The sequence below is a fragment of the Meleagris gallopavo genome, chromosome 5 (genome assembly GCF_905368555.1).
Source record: "Meleagris gallopavo chromosome 5, MGAL_WU_HG_1.1, whole genome shotgun sequence".
Classification (NCBI taxonomy): domain Eukaryota; kingdom Metazoa; phylum Chordata; class Aves; order Galliformes; family Phasianidae; genus Meleagris; species Meleagris gallopavo.
In genome coordinates, this window is record NC_139408.1 from 21,685,662 (window position 1) to 21,712,564 (window position 26,903).

The 26,903-nt window shown below is 42.3% G+C and overlaps 1 protein-coding gene across 13 annotated transcripts in view; it reads left to right on the forward strand.

Moving 5' to 3' along the window:
* Window positions 1-26,903, forward strand: part of TSPAN18 (tetraspanin 18) — a 104,345-nt gene that overhangs the window by 50,226 nt on the left and 27,216 nt on the right. For 9 of the 13 annotated variants that reach the window (XM_085224617.1, XM_085224616.1, XM_085224615.1 and 6 more), the window contains one exon: window positions 2,122-2,248. The exons of 2 other annotated variants lie outside the window; for them this stretch is intronic. Coding sequence is in view for 2 of the 11 variants with exons in the window: in XM_085224626.1 (XP_085080752.1) it covers window positions 17,021-17,039 (19 nt within the window). In the remaining 9 variants the exon portion in view is untranslated. Of the gene's footprint in view, window positions 1-2,121; window positions 2,249-16,719; window positions 17,040-26,903 lie in introns of those variants that run through there. 2 more of the 13 variants (XM_085224626.1, XM_085224614.1) reach the window with 2 other exon arrangements.

A 26,903-nucleotide genomic window follows, 5' to 3' on the forward strand; every position in this document is an offset into this window, starting at 1 on the left:
CTGGGTCAGACTCTTTTATCTCTGCTAGTAGCCAGCAGGGGTTAGAGCGAATGTAAGAGCAGGGCAGCTAATCAGGAGAAATGCCATGTTAAGCTTCTGTTTGTTTTTGTTTTCATATTAAAAATGTACTGAGCCCAGATGACCCATAATCTATGGGGTTAACTCCTCTTTTGAGAATTTACCTAGTGGTTAAAGGAAGCTTTGGATCCCATAATGCTGCAGTCCCTTTCTCTGTCTCTCTCCATCAGCCCCATAGAAAGTCCCTGCTTTTCATTGTCCTCATCCTCTTCTCACATATGCTGTTGGTTTTGCTGTAGGGAGATGCAAAGGAATCACACTAATTAACAAAAATTACACTGTTTATGCAGGTGGCAAGTCCTGAAGACACCTCTGTCAGATTTTTCTGAGGTCTGCTAAGAGAAAGGAGAATATTCCCTCTGCCTGAGATGCTCTAAATTGGATTAGATAGGAACATAGCCGTGCTGAGAGGGAAGACACAATCCTCCACTGGAGCAAAGGATTTAGGCAGCCCACAGTATCTCCTGTTTCCTAATGTTCCTCGAAGAGTGATGATTGAAATCTCTCATCTGAACATGTATGCACACAGGACAAAATGCAGTGTTAGCGGCCCTAAACGTGTTAGAGCTCTCTGCTCCTGATCACAGCGGTACATCACTTGGAATAGTAATAGGGAAAGAATGGGTTTTGCCTATAAGGGCAACATGGTTCTCCCATAATAGAAGGAGAAAATTGGTACTAAAAATGGCTTTGAATGACATTTCTGATGTCTCTCAGTAGCTTGTGCACCTGCCTGTGACACTTCGTATCTAATGGTTTCAGAGCGTGTTATAAACCTGAATAAATAAATCTTTTTTTCCTGGCTGTCTCTGAAAGCTGGGAGGTACTGCCCACTAACGTGTGTCTGAAAGGGCTAGGACCAAGTTCAGTAAGGTAGCGTTCTGTTGGGCAGCAGCCACTTTGTTCTGCTGCTGCTTTCTACACGCAAGCACCTCTCAGACACTTTCACTTCCCCTTTTAAGAAACCAGGATGTGGTCAGTGCATGTGTGTTTGAAATGCTGCTTTGTGCACAGCAGGGAACAGGCTTGTAAACAAACACCGACAGGAGGATGAAGCACAGCTGAAGAAGTGTAAGCTCACTAGGGATGTGGGCAAGAGCTACCACACAAGTGCTGGTTCAACGTTCCCTTGTTCAGACTACATATAAAATGAACACCTGTGTTGCGGAGTTTTGGCTGCTGCCCTGCCTCAGTGTCCTGCGGGGCTGAGGGGAGTGCTTGCAGAAAAGACTTTGTCCCCAGTTTGTCGCCTTCACCCTGGGACAGCTGTTGAGCCCTGTGATGCAGTGGAGCAAACAGTGCTCCGCAGGGCACGTGCACGGCTGCTACTGGCTTTGGGATGTTGGCGGGACTGGCTGTGGCAGAGAATTTTTGTTTTGAAAGAGGGCAAAGCAGCGAGTTAAGCAGGGATGGAGAGAAGAGGAGCAATGCTACGAAATGGGTTTGCGTGGCGCCAGCTTAACGTCTGAATTGGAGCTGTCAGGGAGAATGAGATGCAGGCTCAGTGCTGTTCTCTGGAGAGAAGCACTTACAGAGAAATTGCTCTGTTAAGCGCTGGCTCCACCTCTGCCCCAGGTCTGGCTGACTTCTGTAAGGGGAAGGCTGACAAGGGCAGCCATCAGCCAACCTCCTTTCCCATTGGCCTTCCTTTCCTTTCTCCAGGCTCTGATTTACCTTCTCTTGCTTGCTCACTGCTATCACCCCTTGAGCATCTCCCACCAAACCCTTCTCCTCCTGGCTACACTGGTATCTTTACCCCACACTCCTGGCCTCTCTGCTCCATCACCTTGCCCTCTTTTTCGTTCTCATCTTATTCTCTGGTCAGAGCCTTTCTCTATCCCGTCTAAGTGGAATGAAAAGTAAGATTTGTCTTCCCAGAGTTGTCAGGATTTTTGCCAGATAGTTCCCCTCATCGCATTCAGATGTGCAGAAAAGAGTTGATCTTTACCTGAATAGGAGGAACTGACTGAGACAAAGTCATAGTACTCCTTGGGCACAATACCCAGGTATGTGTCTTACGTGTGTCACTGATGTTTCCGACAGGTTGAACAGCCTGGATTACTGCACTGGGGTCCTGAAGCAAGGAGACCAACTGATGTGTGTTTAGCACAGCCCGACTTGTGGTGACCAAGCACTTCTTTGGAGGCCTGTCCCTCCGAGCAGCACACAGGTAAGAGGCAGCACTGCTGCTACTCAGACTCTGCTGCTGCTGAGCTCTGCCCTGGCTGGGGCTTTCTGCAGTAGGCTGAACAGAGGATTTTTCCATTCATTTGGCACTGTCACCTCTGCCTGACATAACTGTAGAGGTGAAACTTTACATTGTGTTTACAGAGCAGGAAATGCTTTTCATCAAAAATGTGCTTCAAGAGGAGCAAGACTGCTTGTATGGATAAGATAAATATAGGTTGAAAGTGTGGGAGGAGTATACTGAAAAAAAGGAAAAATCTTACATATGTATAGGCTATTAATAAAGTAAAACTTAGACCTTTTGTTCTAAAATAACTTTATATTGAACATTATCTTACTATAAACAGAAAGCTTCTTAAGAAAAGGAAGAAAGAAATGTATATGGGGGAAGGGGTTAAGTAAGAAATGAATTGTTTACTTTTGAACCAGGGAAGATGTTTCAGGTCAACCAAAAGTGAAAAGAAAAACCAAACAGAAGAGCCCTGTAGTTCTGATTGCGATGACTCATAGAAACCAGATCTAGAGAAGTTGAGGCTCTTTAGTCCAAACCCTTAATCCCCTACTAGTACGAAACATCGTTCCCAATGGTCCCTACCAGTCCTGTTTTAAATGATAGGATTTTCCCTTGTCCCTTTGGGATACTGTTCTACAGTCTAATAGAATTAATCTGCTTACTTCTCTTTCAACCTCTGACCACTGCAGATGCAATTAGCAGTAGGCGATGGGAGGATTCTGTTTCCTATGTTGTATTATGAAGGCTTAGGGCTGTATTGTGTTAAACCAGACATCGGTAGCAAGCGTGCATGCAAGAGTGTGGCCTATCTGTCAGTACTCATTACAGCCCCATAAAAGTCTTTGAACTAGAATTCTCAGACTCATAGGAGCTTTTCTACAGTCGTAATTCAGGATCTGATAAGGCATGGACTAATGTATTTGAATGCCTGTGAGAAAAAACAGTATGATTGGAAATTAAAATTAAATGCAGAGTCACATACTGCTTGTGCTAGAGACTCTCTTAGGCAATTTAAGTCTCTATTTCTGGAGCGTTCTCTGGCCTTGCTTTTGATTTCTCTTCTAAACAAACTGGTAGGTCTATACGATTTTTTTTTTTTTATATATATATTTTTTATTTTTTTTTTATGTGTCAGTGGTGATTGAGGAACTAGTGTACCTTTTCAACTGTGAATTTTAGGACTTGAATAAAAACTGTGGGCTGATGCTAACGGAAAGTCTCTAGTAAAATAGCTAGTAGAACATAAAGCCAAATAAATTGGACATGAAAATTATAGCTGGTTTTATTTAGTCTGTATTTCCACTCATCACACATCTGAGCTTTCTTCTGTGATGTTTCACCCGTTTTGCTCCTTAAATTTGGAAGTGTTCTATCAGCAAGAACTGTCACTCAGCTTCTCAAACACATGGATGGGGTTTGGACCTGTTCACACAGGAAGGCTCCAGCACCAGCTGATCTGTACAGTCTGATACTTGGATTCATCCACTCTAAAAGTGAATTAAAACACACGATCAAACTGGAAGCTATTGCAGTGTAGTTGCTAGTGGGTGTCTGACTGAGGCTGCAATGTGAAGCAGGACCAGGGGTTGTGAAGAGCCAGGCCAGCATTCCACATGGGCTTTATCCAGTGATATTAAGGGAGAAGTTACAATCCTGTTCCTTCTCCCTTCCCATAAGTCCCTGACTCTAACGTGCCGTAGCTTTTCTGGACTATTTCTTCAAATAGAAAGCCTCAGTGTAAGCATATTCGCTGGTCCTGCATTTCATTATTGAGATAAGTTAATTAAGCTTATTAAAATTTGACTGTATTTATCAGATCAAAATTTCTTAAACTGAAGATTGAGTTATAAAGCTTTGATGTGTTCTGTGAGTCCAATGTTAATTTGCCCATTATTTTTAATCGGTTGAAATTCTTTTCAAGCTTGGTGCTTGGTTGCTTCATGTGGTTTTGTAACATGCTTTAAGGGATGGGAAGATGGTGAATGAAGCAGGATGTAATGATCCATAGCAACATATGTTCCCTGCCCCACCTTTGCCAGGCGAGCTTCATTCCTGTGAAAGTGTAAATCCAAGGCAAAAAGCTACAGTTTCTCCTTCACTCTTCCCTTTTTCTGTTGCTTGCAAGTTTATCTCGCTGCTCGCTTTTTAAAAGCAGTGCATTAGCTGGGGGGCTGTGAAGTAAAAAGCATTCTTTAAATACAGATGCTGGTTGATAGTCCTTTCAAAAGCTGCATTTCTCAAGCTGGGAGCTATTGACCCCTTTCAGTGCAGTCACAAAGAAATCCAAGAGGAAATGGAGGGTGAGGACCAGCAGGGAATATATATATATATATAATTTTTCCCCCCCAGGTTGTCTTCTCACTCCACCTCCTGCCAGACTGGCTATTGTGTGAGACCCACATGGGATACCAGTCGCCATATAAGGAGAATTGCATCATGCTGCATTCTTTCTGAAAATTGATTTTTTACAGTTGCCTTATTTTTTTTTTCTTGCTGAAAGTTTTTCTGCTTTTGTGGAAGATCTGGTCTAAAGGAAAGCAGTAGACTCCAGAACCATATGTAGTGTCATGGTCTGTGCAAAACTCATGGAAGGGGATCATCTTCTTGCACCCTCTTGTATCAGTAACGGGAAGACAGTATTCAGCACAGCTCTCTGTGGCTGCCAGCACTTCTTACTCCCTGGGATGCCACATGAAAATCAGCTGACTTTTTTTTAAGAATCTATTGATTCATCCGGTAACAATCTGCCTATTTTCCTATAAGAACCTGTTAAAAATCTGTTTAGCAACTGGTAATCTTGCAGACTTCTTAAAAAACAAAAAACAAACAAAACAACAAGGAGCAGACAAAAAGAATGTTCTCTCTTAGAAACAGCAGCATTTTGGGTTTCATTTGCCACAGTAATGTCCTGGAGTGGGTTTGCAGCAGGGGAGAAGGAGGAAAATACTTTCTATTAATGTTTTCTTTTGCAGAAAATTAGTTGCTTGGTATTAAGAACTGTGTATGCATTGGAAATCAACCCCTTTTTTGCTTTCTGAAATGTTGAGACAACACTTAACACTGCCATTTTCTGAAAATTACATGTGGACTATTTGAAAGATTTGTTTTTAAGAAGGCCTAAAAATTGGGGCTGCATTGACCAAAGGAAGGAGATAGGATATTTGGGAGGTTGTTATTTTCTGTGAGTTTTCTTCAGACTGTGAGTTGAATTGCTAGGAAAAGCTGTGCTACTCTCATCCTTCTGCAAAATAAGTCTCCCAGATAACCTTCTGTTGTGAAAAATTGCCCTTGTACTAAAGGTATAATTGTGAGAGCTTCCTGAGGTGCTTGAGTTTGCATCAATACAGAAGGGAAATGCCCTCATAGAAAAAGATGTGAAAACTTTCTTCACAAAATATAATTTGGTGCCTCCTAAATACTGCCCATTGTGATATCAAAATGAGGTATCACTGACAGTGAATGGTGTGCTGGGTTCTCAAATTACCATTGAATTGGCTCATGATTTTTGGCGCTTACATGGTTGTCATTGGCCATTTGAGTTGACATGGTACAAATGCTCCTCACTGATGTGAACTCAACCGTATCATGGGCAAGGTGCTTTGCCAAAGGACGATGGGGTTTGCTCATGTGCCAGGGAAGGGAGACAAAGCTGCCTTCCAGCTCCATGCTGAGCCCTGGAATGACAGCGTCAGCACTGTGCAAAGTGAGAGGGGCTCTACATCTCTTAGGCTGAGACCTCCAGAAGGATGTGTGCTTTTGATTTGTGAAATAAGTGAAGCTGGGGACTTAGTTTTAGAGCTGTTAGAATTATTTTCCATCTGCAGAGATTTCTCAGGGAGCAGATACGTAAGAGGGGTGTATATGCGTGTATTGAAGCTTTTTTTTCTTTAGCTTTTGAATAAGAGCTGGGATCAGTAAAAAGTGCTAACTATTAAAATCAGGAGTATGGATAGTATTATCTTGTCAGAGATGCGGTGGGTTTTGACAGTTGTTCATACACTTCCTAGCCCTGCTCCTCGCATTCTGACAGGCGGAAGCAGCTTGTTTCCTGTCTGCCTTTCTTTCTCATCTCTACGGGGATGGTAAGAAGTTGGACTTGGAGATCTTAGAGGTATTTTCCAACTTAAACGATTCTATGAATCTGTGATGAGAGCTGGTAAGTTTTCTATTGTAGAAAGTTGTGATTAAAGTATTTTATTTTGTGCAGAAACTGGCTTTGTGAAACTTTGCATTCATTTTCAGAGAAACCTGAAGATGAAAATGGGTGGGGTTTTTTTTTGGAGGGTTTATCTTCTTCTTTTTTTTTCTTCTTTTTTCTGTTGCTAATTCTTTCTGTGACACAACAGGAATAGGTAAGGGTGAAAAAAAAAAGAAGTAATACAGAAATTGTTTCCTTAAATGAAAAACTGCCCACTGACATGTCTATATAACTTACTTAAAAAAAAAAGGAAGGAAGAAGAAGGAAGGAGGAAGGAAGGAGGAAGAAGGAAGGAAGAGAGAAGAAAGAAAGAAAGAAAGAAAGAAGAAAGAAAGAAAGAAAGAAAGAAAGGAAAGAAAGAAAGAAAGGAAAAGAGAGAAAGAAAGAAAGAAAGAAAGAAAGAAAGAAAGAAGAAAAGAGAGAGAAGAGAGAAGAGAAAAACTGACTTCTAAACTTGCAAAATATGGAAAAACTTGAGCATGCTTGTGCTGGACAGTTGGATGGTTCTGGGTAGCATGTGGCAGGAGTGGGAAGGTATAGATAAAATGCAGGAGTTGTGTGGCTGGATGATGTGGTGGGATACAGTGGCAAAGCTTTGCCTATATTTTAGCTTCAGTGCCCAGCCTGTGGAAGTCTACAGCCAAACTGAGCCCTGTCTGCAGCTATTTCTTTTCTGAAAAACCAGAGCACAGTGCTTCTAGGAGTGGACCAACCCCCCAGTAGCACATACAAAAATAAATATGTTCCACAGCATTTATGTTTAAGCAACATAAACTTCCTTTTTTAAAATTATTTGTGAAAGGTTTATTTTCACATCCTCCAACACTCACTAGATGTTAATTTTCAGACTTGCTGTAGCATTGGCTTGAAATGTCAAAATATCTAAGAGCTTTAATGGGCTCAGTCTTTCTTTGCTGTATGAAGCAGCCACTGAGCACAGGAGGGTAGGAGGAAGGTTCTCCTGGGAACTGCCTGTGCTGTAATTGTCATCTTGAGCCTCTTCTGGCACTTCTCCCTGGAAACTGTTGATGACAGGATATTGCAGTTTGTGACTATCTGACCCCACTCATTTTCCCATGTTCTGCAGCAGGGCAAGTTATGGGGTTTGGGCATTCCTGCTGACTACCCATGTACACGTGATGCTCTACAAATGACGTGTTTTGGGGCAGAATTTGTCACTGAGTCCTCAAACTGACCCATGCTATTTATAACTTTTGTGACTCTGAAGGACATTTCAAGGAAACTAAAAATAATATTTTCAATTTAAAACTATTTCTCCAGTGAGTGTTTAGTTAATGAGAAGACAGAGAATCTCTTTGTCCTTTTTTTCCCATGCTTAAGTAGTCAGCTTTGAGGATGGAGCTAAAAGTTTATCACAAGCTATTGGCCTGTTAGCTGAGTTGGCTTTAGTGTATGGATTATGTTACTGGAAAGTGCAATCCCTTGCCAGAACTGCTTTTGCTGATCCATTTCCCTTTCCATATCCCGATTTTGCATGTTATCTGGTTGCTGCACTAAGGCCAAACTTACTAGACTGATGAGAACCAGGAGTTGGCATTCTGCTCATCTATCTCCTTCTGCCAAAGGCCGGTAGGCAAAAGAGAGTGTACTTTTTTTTACTATTTACATGAGTACAGTTTATGGTCATTTGAAACACCTGAAGATCAGCACATCAAAGCTCTGATTCTCCTAGTGGCTTAGCATGACCACAGTGTGGATAACATTCAGTACATTCAGATCCGGTTGGAAATGAGTCACTTGCAAAACTTATATCTAAACCAGAATTCAGATGTTTCAGGCTAGCAGTATAAATCCCTACGGATATTCAATAGTCCTGAGTATTGGGTGTACAAAACTGAAAAAGCTGCTTTAGTCCACTGCTTAAGGCCTTAGTCATTTACTGGGTGCTTTTTCTATTGAACAAGAGTAATGGAAATTGATTAGAAGAGTCTGTTTCTTCGGAGAACAGAAAATCAGCTGTGTGTATAAAATCTGTGAATCACACCTCTGTATGAGATCGTTTTTATGAAAGAAGGAAATTTTGCAACTTTTTTTCCAAAATCTTCATGGAGACCATAAATCTTTGTGAAATCAAGTTGAAATTAAGCAAATCGTTTCAGTCAGTGAAAGGGTTATATATATAAGTTTGTAAACATCAAGATATTTGATTCCAGATTTTCTTTAAGGAACACTATTTTGTTTTAGAAATGTCCGAGCCACTCTTTTTGACATTTAAAAACTAAAACCACATTTCCCTATTCAGACATGATCCAAATGTTTTTATAAAAAAGAGTTGGATTTTATTTTAAAAAGTTAGGGAATGTTTTTTAAAGAAAAAAGTTTCATCTCAGGTTGAACAAAACTGGGCAGTTGGGCGAAGAAACATCTTTGTATTGTTTTGTTCCAGAAAAAAAATTCTTCCAGTTCAAACTGAAGCACTGTTTCCTTCCTTCTCATTTTTTGGTTTTCTTTTTTGTTTTGTGGTTTTGTCATTAAAGCTACAAACTTTATTGATCATTCTGATGGTACTGGCACAGTCTCTTTTTCTTGGTTTTTTTTTTTTGCATGCTTGTGGTTCCTCACTGGAAGAGTTTGTCTGGCAGGAGCATGGCACTAGGGCTTTCCTCCTGCTTGTCTTCCTGCTCTGGAGTTGCTGTTGTCCCCACAGGTGCAGATCACCTGTGTTCTGCAACTTTCTTTTTTCCTTCTTCCCCATTTGGCTTTGTTGAGTTGCTGAGCGTTCCCAGCTGCAACCCAGGGAATAAAGCATGAGTGCACCTAGTAAGCACTATTTTCTTTGTTAATTCTCTCTGAATGTGTCCTGATGACTGTAGCTGGGCATAGAGTTGACTGTCCTCAGCATCCATGGTGGGCCAAGTTGGAGACCTCCAGAGGACACTGCCCGCATTCTACCCATGTCCCTCGCACGATGCCTTCTTCGAGGAGCAGGTCTCCCCTCCCCATCTCAAGTGATGCTATTGCTGAGGAATGTTGGATGGAGACCACTATATACATACTGGAGGTGCCGCTGGATTTGGGGTTTGAGCTTGATTTAAAAGGAAAGAGATGTGGGAAGGAAATGTTGTTTTTAGTGGGGACCAGGCCATAGCGCACTGCAGAGCTGTTTGAAACGTGCTCAGTAGGCAGGAAGGTCTGCGGGTGCTGGGAGGGGTTCAGTTAGCCTAGCATTTCCGTGCAGTGCTCAAGGCTGCTGTCCCAGGCACATAGTTTGTTAATGCTTCTGGGGAAGGTGCTTTGGGAATAATCAATCAGCGTCGCTCTGCGTTTCTTCCCTGTCAGAGCTGCTCTGTCTTGTTCTCTCAGTGCTGCCTGTTTCGGTTTTAATTTCTGCACAGAGGTTCAAGTCGCACAGGCAGGAAAGTTTTGTTGTGCAGTAGGCTAAGGCCTTTGTCTCTACAGCACAAAAACATGTGTTTGAAGCTGTAGGACCTGAAGAAGGCAGTGGTGTTGGGGTTTGCTGAATGTACTCCAAATGCTTCAATGGTTTCCTAGATCAGGACAAAGCTGTGCTCCTGGATTCTGTGAGCTCCCATTTGGAGCACGGCAAGGACCTTCCCCGTTGACCCTTCAGGGTGCCGCATCTCTGACCCACCACATTTCCTACCTTTCCTCTGCCTCCTTTCTGTATCTCCAGTTGCTTTGATGCAGCCAGGCTCTACTGCAAACAGCTGCTTGTTGTTTTGCTTTTCTTGAGGTGCTGCTGCAAAGGGCTTTTCTTTCTTCTTCTTTTTTTTTTTTTTTCCCTCCAAAAACGGCTTGTAAAGGGAAAGGCTATAAAAAAGATTTATGTAGCTCAAGACAGTTTTTGTACGTGTAGGAATGAAGGAATTTTGGTAGGATGACTGGCTGACATAAAAGATCGAGATAACTTCGTGTTCCCTCTGAGTGAATCAGTGGGCAAACTAATTAAAAGCCAGAAATACACAATACCCAGACACGTGCTGACACTTCTGTAAGCAAATTTTTGAAGAGCTGGTGTAATCGGATGGGCAGGGCACACTGTGTTTTGCAAAGGATCTGGCCTCCTGGCACTAGAGCTGCACTTCACAGCAGTAATGGGAGCTGGATGCTATGAATTAATTGACTCAAGGACACCAGTATAATGTGCCCTGTAACCAGTCCTTTCTGATGTTCCATGTTAATGCTCACAAAAGAGCAAAGAAGGACTATACTTATTTTTCCCTGGGCAGATTTTGCCTTGAGAAGGTGCAGATCCAGGAACTGGGTGCTGTCTCATGGCTGGTAAATTTGGGAGGTTACTGAAACAGGAGGAGATGGACCTAGGTGAGAGCATGCACAGCACTGAGGAGTAAAGGAGAAACTCACAATTAAGCTGGAGGACAGGCCTTGACACTTTCCCTGTCAGCAATGCTGAGAAAGCACAGGGAAACCAGGGAATGTGCTTTTGCTTTCAGAAGGTAGATCGAGACCTTGCTTTATGCTCTGCCTTTATTTGTTAAAATGAGGATATATAAAAGAATCCTTCTGATTGGTGAGGTCTGGGAATGCCTGCTCTGCAGCGCTCCTGGGCACTGCAGGGGCTAACAGAGCTTCATCACTACCTATAGCCTGGAGAGATGAGGGGATTAAGCCCTGGAGGCAAGGGCAGTAATCACTTCGTGCAGCTGGTCAGCACAGGGTTTCCTTTTGTTTGCTGCCATTTTTATTATTTATCGTTATTACTGATAGGAGAAAAGTGCAAGCCAGCTGCTCAGTGCCGAGGTGTGAGGGCTCCCACAGGGTGAAGCACCCCATGCCACTTAGAAAGTCAGTCATTGTGCCATCTCTTTAATAAGTATTTTATTTCACACACTTGTTCTGAGCCTCCTGCTGTCGCTCATGCTACAACCGCTGACAAGTAGCCTGCCTGGCAATACAGTGTCAGAGCCAGAGAGCTGCCTTCCCTCTAGCTGAACTCTGGGAGAACAACACGGAAAAGACAAGTGACTGTTGAATATTTGAAGTCAAGTGTTTCCTCTTAAACATGGAAATGCTCTTTACACTTCATACACATCACTGCTTGGTGACAGCAACTGGTCACATCATGCATTATTCCTATCTTCAGATAGGGCCAACTGCACAGTAGGAAGTTTCCTCGTGCTTCTCGATGGAGCACTTGGAAAGCTCATCATTAACAGTGTGTTGTTGTGTAGTACATAGATTATATAGTATGTAGTACACAGATGGTATAATAAGCCTGTCTTGTGACCTTACTAGGCACTGAATTGGCTCTCAAATAGCTTCTACGTTGGGCTTCTAAAACATATCACCATATTCTCTGGGAGATGGAGCTCAACAAAGTTTCTCTTGTGTGAAGACTGGCTCATCCTTATAGCTGAAACAGGAGAGCACCTTATTTCCACTGTGCTAATATTATAAAATGTATTGTTCTGATGTTGTAGCAAACTGTAGTGGAAATGCTAAGTCATGGCTTGAACCAGTAATTGAGCACCTGGTGGAAGGCAGGGCCAACCCAGGGGAGCTCAGGTGCATGTAGTGCCCTGAGTGACTGGAAGGGATGGATCCTGGCTCCCGGACCTCGTGTAAGGGTTGGCAGTGGAGGCAAAGGTTTTTTGTTGGAGTTCCCTGCCTACCTGAAGCCTTCTAAGGGTAAGCAGCCTTTTTCCTTTGTTTCTGCATCCACAGCTGCTGTGTTTGGACTTATCCTCACTTGTTACAGCCTAGGATTTTGCTACCCTGCTATTATTGCTGTGCCTTTCATCACACTTCAGCGTTGTGTACACACTTCGTGTTTCTATTTATGTATGTATGAAGAGAGGCAGAGGTTGAAGGATATAGCTCACAGAGACATCTCATGAGGCAGCTGTTGAAAAACAGGCTGGAGGCTGCAATCTGTTCTGCCTTGGCTTTTCTGAGTGGAAGGGAGGGAAACATTACATATTCATAGGCTCTGTGTGTAGAAATATACATATATACATACATGCATAATTGAAAAATATGGACACAAAGCCACTGATTGTTAACAAATAACACTATTCACAGAAGCTTAGAATCTGGTTGAAGCAGAAGTTGCAAGCCCCCTTTCCTCTCCTACTGAAGGCAGAGTTGGCTATAACATTGCTGGAAACCAATATGGGTGGTTTTTTTTTTTTCAGCTTGATGGTTTCCTCCTGTCTTCACAAATGAATTTGCTGGTGTTTTACCAGCTCTTTTGTTGATAAAACAAAGTACATGCAAACTAAGTGTATCAATAATACACTAGGTCTTAATCTGATTTTAGTATTAAAATCCCTCTAAGTCTATTAGATTAAGCAATTTACACCATGAAAATTTTCCTTAAAAGCAAGAGCACATCCCTTTCCCTTCCCTGTTACTATTTGTCCATGGTGTGGTTTTGTTTCGTGTAGGCGGTAGGCAATAGGGCTGTGTGATTTCTGGAATGAATGAGTGAATGAGAGAGAGGATGTGCACTCATTTCCTGCGAAATGAAGATTGGAGTAATGTTTTGTGATTCTGAGGTTTTGGGGAACCACATTAGCACGAAGGAACTTGAAAAGGCACTGATTGGGTGAGGATGAAATTCTTAACCACACACGCGGATCTGTGTGAGTGACGAGACTGGGCTGAATATTGGGAAAGCATCTTGTGCTGGGCATTACTGAGAGTGAGAGGGGAAAAAATTATGGCTCACAATACACACGAGGATAAATTGTCATGGAACTGCAACAAATTCTCATTAAAAGAGGTGTTTGAGAGAGTTGAAAACCACTGTTAGCTATCGCATACAACTGCACTGTCTTCTCCTAGCCAGCTTACAATAAAAAGTGGTGTGATAGTAATTGAATTGAGCATATGCAATATTGAAACACTAAATGGATTTCAAATTTTATTTCAAACAAATGGAGAGTGTTGTATTTTTCCAGAGGACATACAACAGGTAGATTCAGAGGCTGTAGGAAACCTTGAAATCTTGTCTCGTTTTATGTAGCAATTCCACAGATGCAGTATTCACTAAAGAATTATCAATCTGTTGAGCTTCAAATCCTTTGGGAAACTAAAAACGTGAAGCAGGCAAAAAGGCAGCACCAAAAGAGGCATGATCGTTTTTGTAAGGTTAAACAATTAACCTCTCTTTCTTGATTCAGCACTATCTAAAACTTGAAATTGAAACTAATGAAAGCGCAATGGTACAAGATTAGTGAACTCTTAACTGCTGTCTTTCCTTCCAGCTGTAGGGCATCAAAGATGTATAAGCCTTCATTCTCTGTGGCTTTATTGAAAATACTCTCTTATCCTTCTGAGTGATCTGGAAGGGATGGGATGTTGCAGCTGAACGTGGCTATGGCCTCAGAGTATTTGGCTAGTATTTCGTGACGTTGCAGAGGCATCTTTTGCCCATTGCTGCTTTTTGTCTTTTTGTTATTCTTTTGAGACAATATGCTTGGAAACCAGAAGGTCTTGAATGCCTTCAGAGTGGTTTCTGTGACAATGATGAGTTAATGTAGTGGAGACATCATGTGTGTACATTTGGAGTTGAGTGAATTAAATTAAATTCTTTAAATAAGTAAGCTGCAGTATATCAGCCTATGAGAACCAAACCCACTAGCAATTCAGTAATTAGAGAGAAATAATTAGGAATTGAATGCTAAATTTGAATGCAGCTATAATTTACAGGAGTGCTTGTTAAGAGAAGAGCCAGCACAAGAAATCTTGGCTCTGAGCATCACCAGGAAAAAAGCCTCTTTATTTATTTTGGCCATGTAGCAAGCAACTCCAGTGATGAGTTGCTGGAAATGACACTCCTGATTTATTGCCCTCTGCAGCTTTGAGAGTGTTTGCAAGCTGAAGTATCTGCTATGGTTAAGATGATGATAACTGTGTTTAATTTTATTTCGGAGAGAGACTTTTTTTTTTTTTTTTTTTGTGAGTTCTGGATGCAGATGACTTCTGTGGTTAGTTTCGGTCCTTAAACAATGCCAGCCTGGGCTGTCAGTGGCAATAGTGTTTTCCCTGCAGCTGGAGGAGTGCCCAAACAGTGCCCAATGCTTCCTCCACTGCCCTAGGAGGGGACAGGTAGATCTGGCAGGGCAAAAAGTCACGTCATCTGCCTGATGTGAATTTCTGAGCAAGTAGTCAGGGTCCACCCTCCCTGCAGAAGCTTTCTGCTGTTTCTGCTATACCATCAAATCTGCAGCTGGTTTTGATTCTGCCTCTTCAAAACACAAGTGTGACTGTGCATTGGAGAGTATCTCCTAGTGTCCAGTTGCAGTGCTCCATGCAAGATACTAACATCTGTCTACTTGGTTGTTTTATACGCTATTTGTTCCAGAAGTTTCCAACACACCCACAAGTTCCCAGCACACTTCCTAACCTGTACAAAATTGAATTGCGTCCCCTGATAAACATAAGCCTTCACTGTGCCAAATCCCATTTACATACACGTCAAAAGAGAAGGCTGTCTCTTTTGAGCTAAATAGAGCAGAAGAGCTGTAAAGGTGAGCTGGGCAGTAGATTGACAAAAAGACCAAGAGATGTCAAGAAGCTATGAAATATAGCATGGAACGTGTTTTGAGCTTCTGATTAAGTTGTACAATTTTTCTATCATTTCTGTTTCTGCTCAGAGAAAAGGGGAAAAAACACCTAGTGAAAGCAAATTATTTCAGATAAGATCCATCTTTGTGTACTACCTGTATTGTCAATATAGTTTTGCAGGGCCCTGGAGGATATTAACTGGCTTTACGGAGAACATCTTTTCTAAGTTGAGTAATAATGGAGAAAAGATGAACAATCCCCTTATATTCTGACTGCTCACTGCAGCTGGCTGATTCCCTCCTGCTCTCTATTCCAATATCCCTGTCAGCCTGTTGGCAAGGAGCTGAAGCTGCGCCAGCCATCCAGTTAAAATATAGAGTAGCCAGAAGTTTCAATTAACTCGGATTTCCGTGAACACTTACTGGACATTTGTTCCAATGCCTATAAAAATGTCTGTGCAGCTTATTGCTTAGTGTTTCACCTTATTTTAAAGCTGCTACTTTATGACACTGATCTTAAAGTGAAAGTAATTTTACAAGTGTTACTTTTAACTGACTGTGTTCTCTTTTTCATTGTATGTTTTCAAATGAGCCAGAGTGGAGAAGTAATACAGAATGCTGGTCGGTTTGGTTCAATTGCTTTTAAATGTATTTCCACTGCTTTGGGTGATTGTAAAAAATAGTGTATGTAGGCACTCAAAATGCATTTAAAAAAGCAAGCCTTTGTTTAGGAAGAAATGGTCTCTGTTCAATAAGAGCACAGCTAAAATGTTTGCTGGCCCCATATCTTCCCAGAAAGAATATTCTACTATTCTACTTTCCTCTTCTGAGTTTAGCTGCTTGGATACAGAACAATGCTTCTTGTGAACAAACCTGGCCGAGGGAAGGGCAGGGCTTTTTCCTGCAGGCACTTTGGTCTGTCACAAAGCTGTGGGATTGTGGGACTCTGCAGTGAGGTGGCTGCTTCACCACTACACACAGATTTGTCTTCAGAGGTGTCTGCTGAAGTATAGACCCGGGAGAGGAAGTAATGTGGGGCCAAGTGCCACAAAAAGCAGTGCCTGTGTGGGAAGGGCACAGCCTGGGGCTGAATGATGCTCCCCTTGGATTAAAGGAGGTGAGAAGGGAATGGCACAGGTCTTGGTCCCTTAGAAACACAGCTGGCTCTGTCGCCTTTACAGGCAGTGGGCACACCTCAAGTCTATGCCTTTTGTGCTTTCTATTCCTTGCCTTCCTGAACAGTAATCCCCCAAGCTCATCTGAAAAATTGTGACGGTAAAATGAGGAGGCAGGAAGATTTATTAAAATCTTAGTCTGAAAGAAGCTGCATTAATAAGACAGCATACCTGATTAAAAAAGACCTCAGCGTGCTGGAAAATAAATCCCACTGAGTGCTCAGCATCCTGTCTGAGTCACTAATTCCCCAGGGCAGCGGGTAAAGCAAAGAAAGCAGTTGTTTTCATGTAGGAAAGCCAAAACATGTCCACTTCTGATGTGAATCCTGGGGACGTGTCTCTTCAGAAATGCAATATGGGTTGGTGTCGGTGAGCTGACAAGTACACAAATTGATTATTTTTTTCTCATCCTTTAGACAAAGCACCTACTAATTTCGGTGGGACTCCTGCCCACATGCATTTTGTGTCTGGAGCTGTCCCAAAGACTGAGGTTTGTTAGCACTGGGGCACGGGGAGGGTTTGGACAGATGAGTCAGATTTTCCACAGCTCCAACTCTAGTTCCAGCACTGAGCATCAGCAAGATTATCCTGTTTCTTCCTCCTGTGTATCTTCTGCAAGGGCTCTCCCCACCACTCCTGATGCTTCTTGCCGTCTGGAAGTCTAGAAACGGCTTCTTGCCGTCTAGAAAGGCTTCAGCACTCCAAGGTTTCTACTAATAATATCCGCAACTCGTGAGGGAAACTGCAGAGCATTCCTGTGGCTCCCAGAGACTTTATAAATACTTGCCCAACTAAAGACAGCTTACAACTCTACTTTGCTTCAGAATCTCACAGATCTGATGGAAATTCTCAGCTTATGAGAGAGAAGAGTGCTAGTAAGTGACTGCTAATGCTTTGAAATGAGCTGCTGTGGGGCTGAGGGTTTGAGCCAGGAGCACTGCAGAATGTGCATGATTGTTGCTGTTCTGACTATGGCAGATGATTTTGCTTTTCTCATTTACAGCTTTAATGGTTTGCTAATGTCTGATCTAGGAATATTGTATAGCCTATCAAATAGGAGTGGTGTAATGGCATTAGTAAGGGTAATTGAGGCTGTTGCGATAATCTTATTTGCTCTTTAGTTTGTTAATTGAAAGTGACTTATCTTAATATACGACAGAAAAGAAAGTTGCTGCTCTGTGCTGCCTGGACATCTCAAAGGGAGAGGGGTAGTGTCAGTCTGCACTGGTCTTGTGTTACTGTGGGGCCTGTAACAGCAGTGAGCATCCAGAATTGAGTCAGCGTAGTATGTGTCAGGCTTTGTGTGTCCGTGTTTCCATTTCACATAAATAACAGCGTGTGCTGTTACCCATGGCTCTGTGTGTCTCCTGCTGCAAGGCTCAGTGTGTCAGTCTGTCTGCGACGTGTGCGGTTGTTTCGGGGGCCTTTATGGGAGAAGATGGAAATGAGACACATCCGGGCTCTGGATGCTTAACCCTGCAGATGAAACTTGGCATTTTGTCTCCCATCAGCATTTGCTCGTCACTACAATTAACATTAATTATGGAGGTACTTATGTGAACACCCTGTTAACCCTAATTAGAGTTAATGGAAGATGCATGTGGATGTTAACGGGACAAGAGACAACCAAGCTTCCATTTCAAAGGTTAAATATTCAGTAGCTCCCTCTTAGACGTGTCAGCATCCTATAATCACCGTCAGACTTATGCAAAAACAGAACAGTTTCACCTTTTTTTTTCCCCACCGATGATAGCCACCTTACACTATTTTTTTGTTAAATTAAGGAGCAAACAATGGTGTGGCAGTGCCTTCAGCTACCATTTCTAATGTAATTATAGCGACTCTTCCCCATTCGTAGTGGATATTCTCAGAGACAAACTTCCTTAGCAGGCACTCTGCTGTCCCTTTTGCTGTCCTGCTAAGAGATGCTGGTAGTCAGAGGAGCTGGCGGGACTTGGCTTTATTCAGAACATCTTATGAGAAGGAGCTCAAGGCCTCAGCTCTTGAGTAGGTCATGTAATATCCAAGATCTGTAAGGTTCTCTTCACAGAGGTATTACTTGAAGCTGGAAGGACAAGAGGACTTCCCTCTTGCTTGCACTCACTCATTAGCTGTCTCATTAGCTGTCTTTGGTATTTTGAAAACCACTGTCGAAGAAGAGTTAAGGCTGCAAAATGCACCCACCTCTGCAGGTGCTTCTTTCTGTGCAGCAATCCCAAGTATAAGAACTTGGCTTAGGTCTTGGATTTGCCCATTTCTGGAAGAGCTCATTGCTGCCTGGGGTTCTAACAGCTGACATTGTGGAGCAACAGGCTGCCCAGGAGCTGGTGAGGATGTGACAGAGTGCTTGGCGTTTGGGCTTGATGTGAAGTTGGCCTCTGCTCGCATTTTACCTACAAAGTGAACTTGAGGAATATTGGTAGGTTGTGATTTAGCCATTTTTTAGTATATCCTGCTAATGTTTTCATGTAGTTTTTTTCAGTTGTCATTAGAAGTGCATATTCTATTTTGTGGTGGTCAAAGAATCTGTTAAGCTTTGTAATTAATGGTAGATCTCTAGTTTAATGTGTGAACTAATGCTTCCGCAGGTCATATCTAGGTGAGCCTTTTTTCCTCTTTCTTTTTTTGCTCATGGGTGTATATTTTTAATGGCTGTGTAAAGCTCAAAGTGCCTGCTTTTAAACTGATGGGAGCAAAAGGCTTTTGACTGTATTTTGTTCTGGGATTTGGAGTAAGCTGCACTGGTTTGATAGCTCAAACTGTACATTGTTTAAAGAGGGTAGATGCTAAGAAATTTTGTTCTACACTATGCGGGGTTGCTAATTTAGCTCTTCCTGCATAGGTAGAGCATCAGAATCCCCTACTGCGGCATGGCTTACCCTAGCTTATGGAAAAGGACAATTTTTTTCTGGTGTATCTACATTTAGATCTTTCAACAAAAAAATGTATGCCATCTTTAAAAAGGCAAATGCACCCATATTTTAAAGTTTCAATTAAAACACTCACTAAGCCTTTAGTTGCAGTAAGATCCTGGAAAGGGAACGTAGTCACAACATAACTTCTAACATACATACTTCAACTAGAAAAATGTGGCCTCCCTTGGAGGAGAAGCTGACAAATCAGGCCACACTTTGGTTGTGGGATTGGGAAAGTGAAGCACAGTCTGAACAAAGATAACTCAAACACATTGAGGTTAAGGACACTTCGCTCCAGGCGAATTCCTTTGTTTTTATAAGCTGCTACAGCTAGGCTGTAAAATGGAGGTCTCCAAACAAAGCTAAGGTAATAACCACCGGTGGTAGCTTAAAACCAACATCATAAACTGAATCCTGCATTGTTTCTTCAAAATAAAGAAGGGATGTATGAGGTAAATTTCTTCTTATCTCGTCTATGATTCCTATAAATGTATACCACTGGAGGCAGAGATCTTGGCCAAACCACTGCATAATTGACATCCTAATTAAAATAAGTTTGTTTTGTTGATTAGTTGCTGATACAGTATCCACCAACGTGGTCATTTTTTTCCCGAATCAGATCTGACATTAGAAAAATATCCTGCCCTCAGATGAATTTCTTAAAAAAATAAAAAAATAAATAAAAATAAAAATCTGTAGCCCAAGTAATAGTCCAGCTGAAGGGATTAATTTTGGAATCACTGAGCCAAAAGTGAAGATTAAGTGGTAGTAAAGTCATTGTTCTGGGTTTTTGGTACAGGCTTAGTAGTATTATTCTGGCTTATAGGAATGAATCCCCCCAGTCTGTATTGATAGCTTCTTTAGTTATCTGGTCACCTCTGACTTTGCCAGGAGGATATCCTAGCTATTCCCCCAGAATGCTTTGGAGTCACCTAATTTACTTGTAATCCTCCAAGATAGCAGGAAAAGCAGCAGATAAGTATTAGCTGAGAAACCTAAACTGTTTCGCCCAACGATAGTCAAAAAATAGGATGTTATGTAAGGAGATGTCATCTCATCGAAGACTGAATTTCTGGAGCTGATATTTCCATACAGGATATGCGAAGTGCTTAAATGAGGGCTTGCTTGGCATCCACTTTTATTCTGTCATTCATACACTTTGACTCAGATTTTTGGATGCTTCTGAGCAAAGTCACGTTTGCTGAATTTGTCAACTTGCATGTGAAAATCAGGTGACAAACAAGAATATTGCATCCGATATATAGTGCAGATACCTGTGTTAAGCAGTGTATTTGCAGAAGAGTGGGAAAGTTAGGAAATAAAAGAAAAAAAATGGAAAACTAGAGCAGGGGGCTGCAGAAGCTGCCTGGAACACTTGCTGGGTAAGTTGGAACAAAGGCAGGGGGGCTTTCTGGGTCTCCGTACCCACATGTAAAAGGAAGACAGGCACAGAGCTTCACATGGGGCTCTCAGACTATGATGTGTAAAGCACAGGACACTGAAGTGGTATTAATGACACAAGATGGTTTACGTATCACCAGACATGCAAGATGGTGACCACAAGTCATGAATTGAAATTTGTCATAATTTATCTCTAAATGCAGCAAAACTCCACAGTGTCTTCAGAAAGATTTCTTTCCCCACGCTGACAACAGTGATGGGTGAAGAGGCCATTAAATGCTGTGTCACTCCAGACTTGTGGGTGCAGAGCTCAGAGCAGTGTCAGGCTAACCAGGAGTATGTCTCCTGAGGTCTGATTGGCAATGCTAGGCATTGCTTGAACATCTACTGCTTTCTATGTCCGAACCTAAACCTGGACTGCTTTGGCTTTTTTTGCCCTCCAAATATACCAGTGATACTTTGAAAAATATACTGGTTTTGGCTGGAAGGCAGCATTGCTTTTGAATGCCGTGCTGATCAAGAGAAAGGCACAGCTAATATGGAATATAGTCAGCTTCAGCCACCAAAAGCTGGTGATTATGCAGATAGAATTCAGACCAATCCTGATTGACATGGAGGTTAGCTGGCACCTGCCCCTTGCAGGAGATCTGGTTTTGTCAATATGTTCTGTTCTTTGTTCTCCCTGAAAAGATTACCAAGTCTTTGTAAAAATAGGAATTGCTGGACAAGATCCAACTCTGTTCTTGCTTCTTTTTGGGTGTGAACGGCAAGGCGCTCTGCTGCCCAGTCACAGAGTGGGGTTTTGTGCTGTATGGAGACCATGTGAGCTTCCTCATAGTTGGTGTTTCAGTTCATGCCTTCATGATTCACTGGTACATTTGGAATTAATCCAGCCTTCTGATTTGGATTAGAGGAAATTTTATGTCTTCAGTTACTTACTCATGACAGGTAAAATATTAACAAAGACTGAGTAAAAGAAAATTCATCAGCATCCTGAGTATTTCCATGCTTAAATTCGCTGTTTCATTTTTGAAAGAGTCCTTATGACACCCTGTCAGTGCTCGCCAATTCTTACATATAGAGATGATTGATGGTGCTTCAGGTTTTGCCCCAGGCTATTCCCAGCATCTTGCAAGTGATTCTGGTAGAGAAGTTTCACTGCTGCCTTTGTGTGTTATTCGGCTTACAATGGAACTAAAACCGTGCAGGCCCTGAACCACTTCAGTACTAGAGATACAATCCTTTCTCCCTGGAGCTCACAAACCTTAAAACAAAGCCTGCCTGGGGAGACTTTTTGGCACTGTATTAAATATCCTTGCTGAGAAATGTTTTCTTACAATTACGGCCTTCCTAATAGGCACCGTGGGTAGTATCAACACAAAGCTATCTGTATTTCATCATCTGACCCGCCTTAACCCCAGCCGGTCTCCTGGAGATGCAGAAAAGATCTGTTCTGCACAGAGGTCTTGTCTTTCAGGCAACGCAGAAGTGCTTACTTAGAGGACGAGCTCTCCAAGAGCAGATGTGATGTTTCCTACGGCTGAAATTCTCCCCACGGAGCAGGCTGCCTGAAAGCCCTGCATCCACCCCATCAGCGCCTAGGCTGCGTTCCTCATGTGCTAGGGGTCTCACTCCCCACATCTCTCCACTTAAGCTCCTTGTGGATACATTGTGCTTAGGGATTAAGGGTAGTTTGGGAAAGCATGGATACTGTACGCAGTGTTCTTTTCCCTAAGGGGAAATAAAGGTGTGCTCTTTTAACTTTTTCACTAATGTTCTGGGTCAAATATTTCACCATAACGAAAATGAGCTCCCAGATTTCACTATGTTTTTCCCACCTGAAAAATTCTTTTTATTCTTCTCCTGAAGACGTTTTTAAATCTGTCAGCAATGTGAGTGGGATTTAGATCAGGCTTTGAGCAGTTAGGCGTTAAGGATAATGTTATAGTAGAGAAAGCATTACAGGTGACAAAAGAAACAAGCTCCCTGTTACCCTCACCTCAGGAAAGCAAAGCCACAATGCAGTGGAGAAAAATGATTGATTTTAAAATAAGAAAGCAATCAAAATGGATTACTGTGAGCCACAAGGCCTTCCCCTTTCAAAGCAATAGATGTGCTGCCTAGCTTACTGCCAGGACAAACAGGTGCCTCTTATCCAGAGTGGGCCATCAATAGGTTCTGCTAGCTGCCCAGGGACGTGAACTGACTGCTCAATGCCTCATCGTGTTAGGTGTCAGAAGGGTTAGACTCATTTTTTGTCTCATAATCCCTAGAAGTGCTGGGGTTCATGGGCTTTGATGACCACGTTCCCCAACACCTGCATGGCTGCAGCAGAGGTGATAGTGCTGATGTGGCACTCAGCTCCGTCAGGCAAGTGGGCACCCAGCAGCACCTCCTGAACAAACACAGAGTTCCATAAAGTCTGTAATCAAAGGAGCATCTTTTGCTTTTTAATATGTGCTGAATAGGTTCATTTGTAAGCTTATTATGACTTCAGAGAGAGAAGCTATTAGGGTGATCATTAGCCGCCTGTGTGAACAGCAAGAAAAACCATGGTGCTTTCCAGAATAAGCCCTCTTTTTAATGGTCGTGCTCTCAGATGCATTAGCAATAACCAGCCACCTCTCTTTTGTGTTACCTTTGCCACAAGTTAAGGACAAAGAAGAAGGGGGACAATGAACCACACACTTTCAGAATAAGTTCAGATGGGGAGAAAAATGAGGTGTTATGAGAGCAGCAAATTCACCAGCATGACATTGTGCATCTTGACGCAGTATCTGTTATTCATTGGGAAAGCAAAAACAGCTGGGAGCCAGCCTGCATGCCTTGGTTAGACCTCACTTAGTCCTGCCCCGCGGTCTGAGCTGCGCAGAGGGGAGGGCTGTTGTCTGCCTGGAAGCTGATGGCTGCTGGAGCCCTGGGTTGTGCTGCTTCTGAGGGAGGGGAGAGCAGCTAGGAACAAGTACGCCAAGGTTGTGAGATTCATTAACTAGTGCTGATTTTCCTGTAGGTCAGCTGAGACTCTCTTGTGGGCTGTGGTTGTGGTTCTCCCTCTGCTCCTTCACCTTCTTATTTGATGGATGGTTGTGTGTTCATACCTTAATCAGAACAAGTGTGCTGGAGATCACTCGCATTGACCTTTTACACCATGTTAGCTGTGATTTTATGTCCTGGAGTAAGTCAGAGGTACTGATTAAGTGAAACTAAGTTTAGAGTTACACATGCAATATGTGGCATATGTATCAGTTTGGCTCTAAGCAGAATAACTTAGATTCCACGTCTGCCTCTCTTCACCTAGGGTGTTTCTTACCACCTCTGTTGCATTCAAGTTTTACTTAAAATACATCCCCTATACCTTGTGAGATTTATTTAGTTTCTAAAGAGCTGCATCATTTTGAGTTATGAGCTCTGGGGCTCAAGAATTTCCTATTGTGTATAGAATTCATGGCACTTTGAGATGTGGTTTTCTTATTGTTAATAGGATTTAAAAGATGACCATCAGGATCTGATAAATAATGCCACTTTTCAGATTTCCAGCAGTTTTATTTTATTTAGAATTCTTGAGATCTTTCATTTAAGACAGGCTGTTTTTACAGGATGTTTTTCCTAACCTTTGATTTTGTAAACTGCCTAAACCTGGAAAAACTGTTTTGTTTTAGCATCTGTGTAGGCAGATGGAACAAAGGGATTATTTTTAATATATATTTTTATATATAATATAATATAATAATATATATTTTTTTGGTAGGATAGCTAGTACATTCTCATTTGTTTGGGATTTATCAAAAGCAATTAAGAATACTAGTCCCCCCAGTTAAAAGGTGTTAAAGGGTAGTGGTATTTTTCCCACCTTTTCCTTACAAAAACAAAAACAAAAAACAAAAACAAAAAAAAACACCACTGATCTGGAGTTCTGTTCTGCATTAAAACAGATGATAAATGTGGGGGTTTTCAAATTGCCTTGTCCATGGGCCCTTGCCTATGCCTTACAGTACTGCTCTGCAGCTGCTGTTCCTTGCCAAGGAGAGATCATTATCATCTGTTTGATAGGGCAAGGCCATGTGGCTCATGGTGATCCATTTTGATTGCCTCCTTACTTTAAAATCATTCATTTTTCTCCGCTGCATTGTTTCCCTTAAGTCTGCAAAGGATCTGGGAACTTTTTAAAGCATTGAATATTGTGGTCCGAAGAGGACAGGGTTGCCACAGCAACTGCCCGGTGTTTCTGAGATCTATTCCTGCATCTTTCCTAACAATCATGAATGTCACAAACTGCCGAGGCATTTGCTGCAAACAAAGCATGGCTATAGAAGAAGAGAATGGAAGAGAGCACCAAGGAGCTGATGTTTGTAAGGGTGAAATGTGTCAAGCTTCAGGAAGAAGTGGCAGGCGTTTATGTTTTATGTTTAGTGCCCTGACTGTCTGGAGTGCTGTGCAAATGTCTGGGGAGTCTCAACACTTGACAGCACCTGATGTGACAGTAATGTCACTCAGCTTGTGATGCAGCTGCATGACCCACTCTGAGGGTGACATTTATTCCATCCTGGGGGAAAATATTTGCAGATATAGGAGGCCAAAGTTATCTACCTCCCTTTTTGTATGCTAAGTAAGTTTCTCTGTGGGACAGAAAATGTCTTGCAAAGAGTGGAGGTTGTCAGCCAGAAATAATCATCCTATTCACGGGTCTCAGCATGGACCAGGGTGCAACCTGCTGTACTATGGCTCAGGAGGTCTAGCATATCCATTCCCCTTCTAGCCTTGGTATTCTTATCTCATGAACAGAGTTAATATTATTATGTTATCAGCACATACAATCTTTGGGTGATCTGTTTAGAAAGATGGTCTGTTCCATATGGTTCTGTTGTACTGTGGTTAATATGAGGGAAAGTACACCTGTACTTTCTTTTCTTCCTTTGAGGAATAGAACTTAAAAGAGTTGCGAGCAATTAGATGCATTGGTTCTGTACAAAGATCTTCTTATTTAGGGTGGCTGATGCCTGTGTGAGAAAGGCTGTATGAAAGAGCCAGACCTGATTATTAAACTTGGCTTGGGAAGGAGCCAAAGTGAGCAGTTCATGTTTCGAATAGTGCTGTAAGCACATTTCCACTAAATGGAATGGGATGGCTTGTGGCCTCATGCTCTACTGGTACTTCAAACATGTGCATGAGCACTTCTCCAAATGTTACAACATTTGGGACGCTATGTTCCACTCTGGGATTTCTGCCTTTCCATCCAGAATGTTTGCATACGTGTGGAAGATCTTACCACCATATGATTTCATGTAGTCTGTGCACACATCATGCAAAGTTGTAAATATAAAACTTAACTGCTAAGTGGTGTATTATTGTTCTTGTTGCTAAGCTGGTGTTGTCTATGTGAAGCTTAAAGGGGTTCAGTCCAGCTCTCTTTGTCCTTCTATGTGCGACTGGTGTGCTCTTAAGCACAGCTGCTTTGTGGCTGAAGTGTCTTCATTAAGAACAGACGGACAAGGATCAGGGAGAACATGGTCCAGTTGTCCAGAGAACTCTGCTTGGAAATGAGACGGTGGTTATAGCAGCAGATCAGATTCGTATAAACACTATCCCCAGCTTCATATGACTTTAGCATTATAAAAGCCGATCAAGTTATTGTTTTAAGATATAAAATACCCCTAAGGGCCTTGCTTGCTCAACTGTTTTGAGGAATTAAATGCTCTCAGGCAGTGCAACAACCTCATTCACCATAGTGTTGCAAGGCAAGTTAGTCATGAGTGGTAAATGGGCCCGTATTACAGTGACATTAACATTTTAATGCAACTAAAGAGGAGGTAGATTGACTGTAATTTAGTATCTAGTTGCATGGCTTGTGCAGGTCCCCTCATTGCTGCTCCACAGGGGCCGATTATAGTTGCACAGTGCACTTTGGGATCTAATTGGATTTACATGCAGTAATGGAGTCGTGTCACAGCAGTGACTTTGCTATGTAAGCACTATGAAATTCCAGTACAACTAGTTATTTATATAAAAGCTATTAGTTACAGGATAATGCATGGGACTGACAGATTGTGCCAAGCTCCAATTCAGGAATGGCAAATGTTTTACCTTTTTCTGAAGCTGTTGCATGGGACTGATGAGAAACGGAGCCCGCTGCCACAGAGATGTTTATCCTCAGTATAAAGGCAGTGACCTGTTGGGGAGATCCAGCAGGATGCAACTTCTGCCTTCAGCTCCTCCTTTGGCTGGATATGTGGGGTGGCATGTGTTTCTGTTTCCTAGATCCTGCAAATGTGGTGAGCAAAGGGGGCTGGCAATAGCTAGGGGCACTAATTAAACCAGGACACCCGTAAGCTATTCTTCTGGTGGTCTTCCTGCACCAGTTAACATGCAGGAGACTGGATTTCTCTCCAAAACCAGTCAGATATTTCTCCGTGACCCACTGCTCAT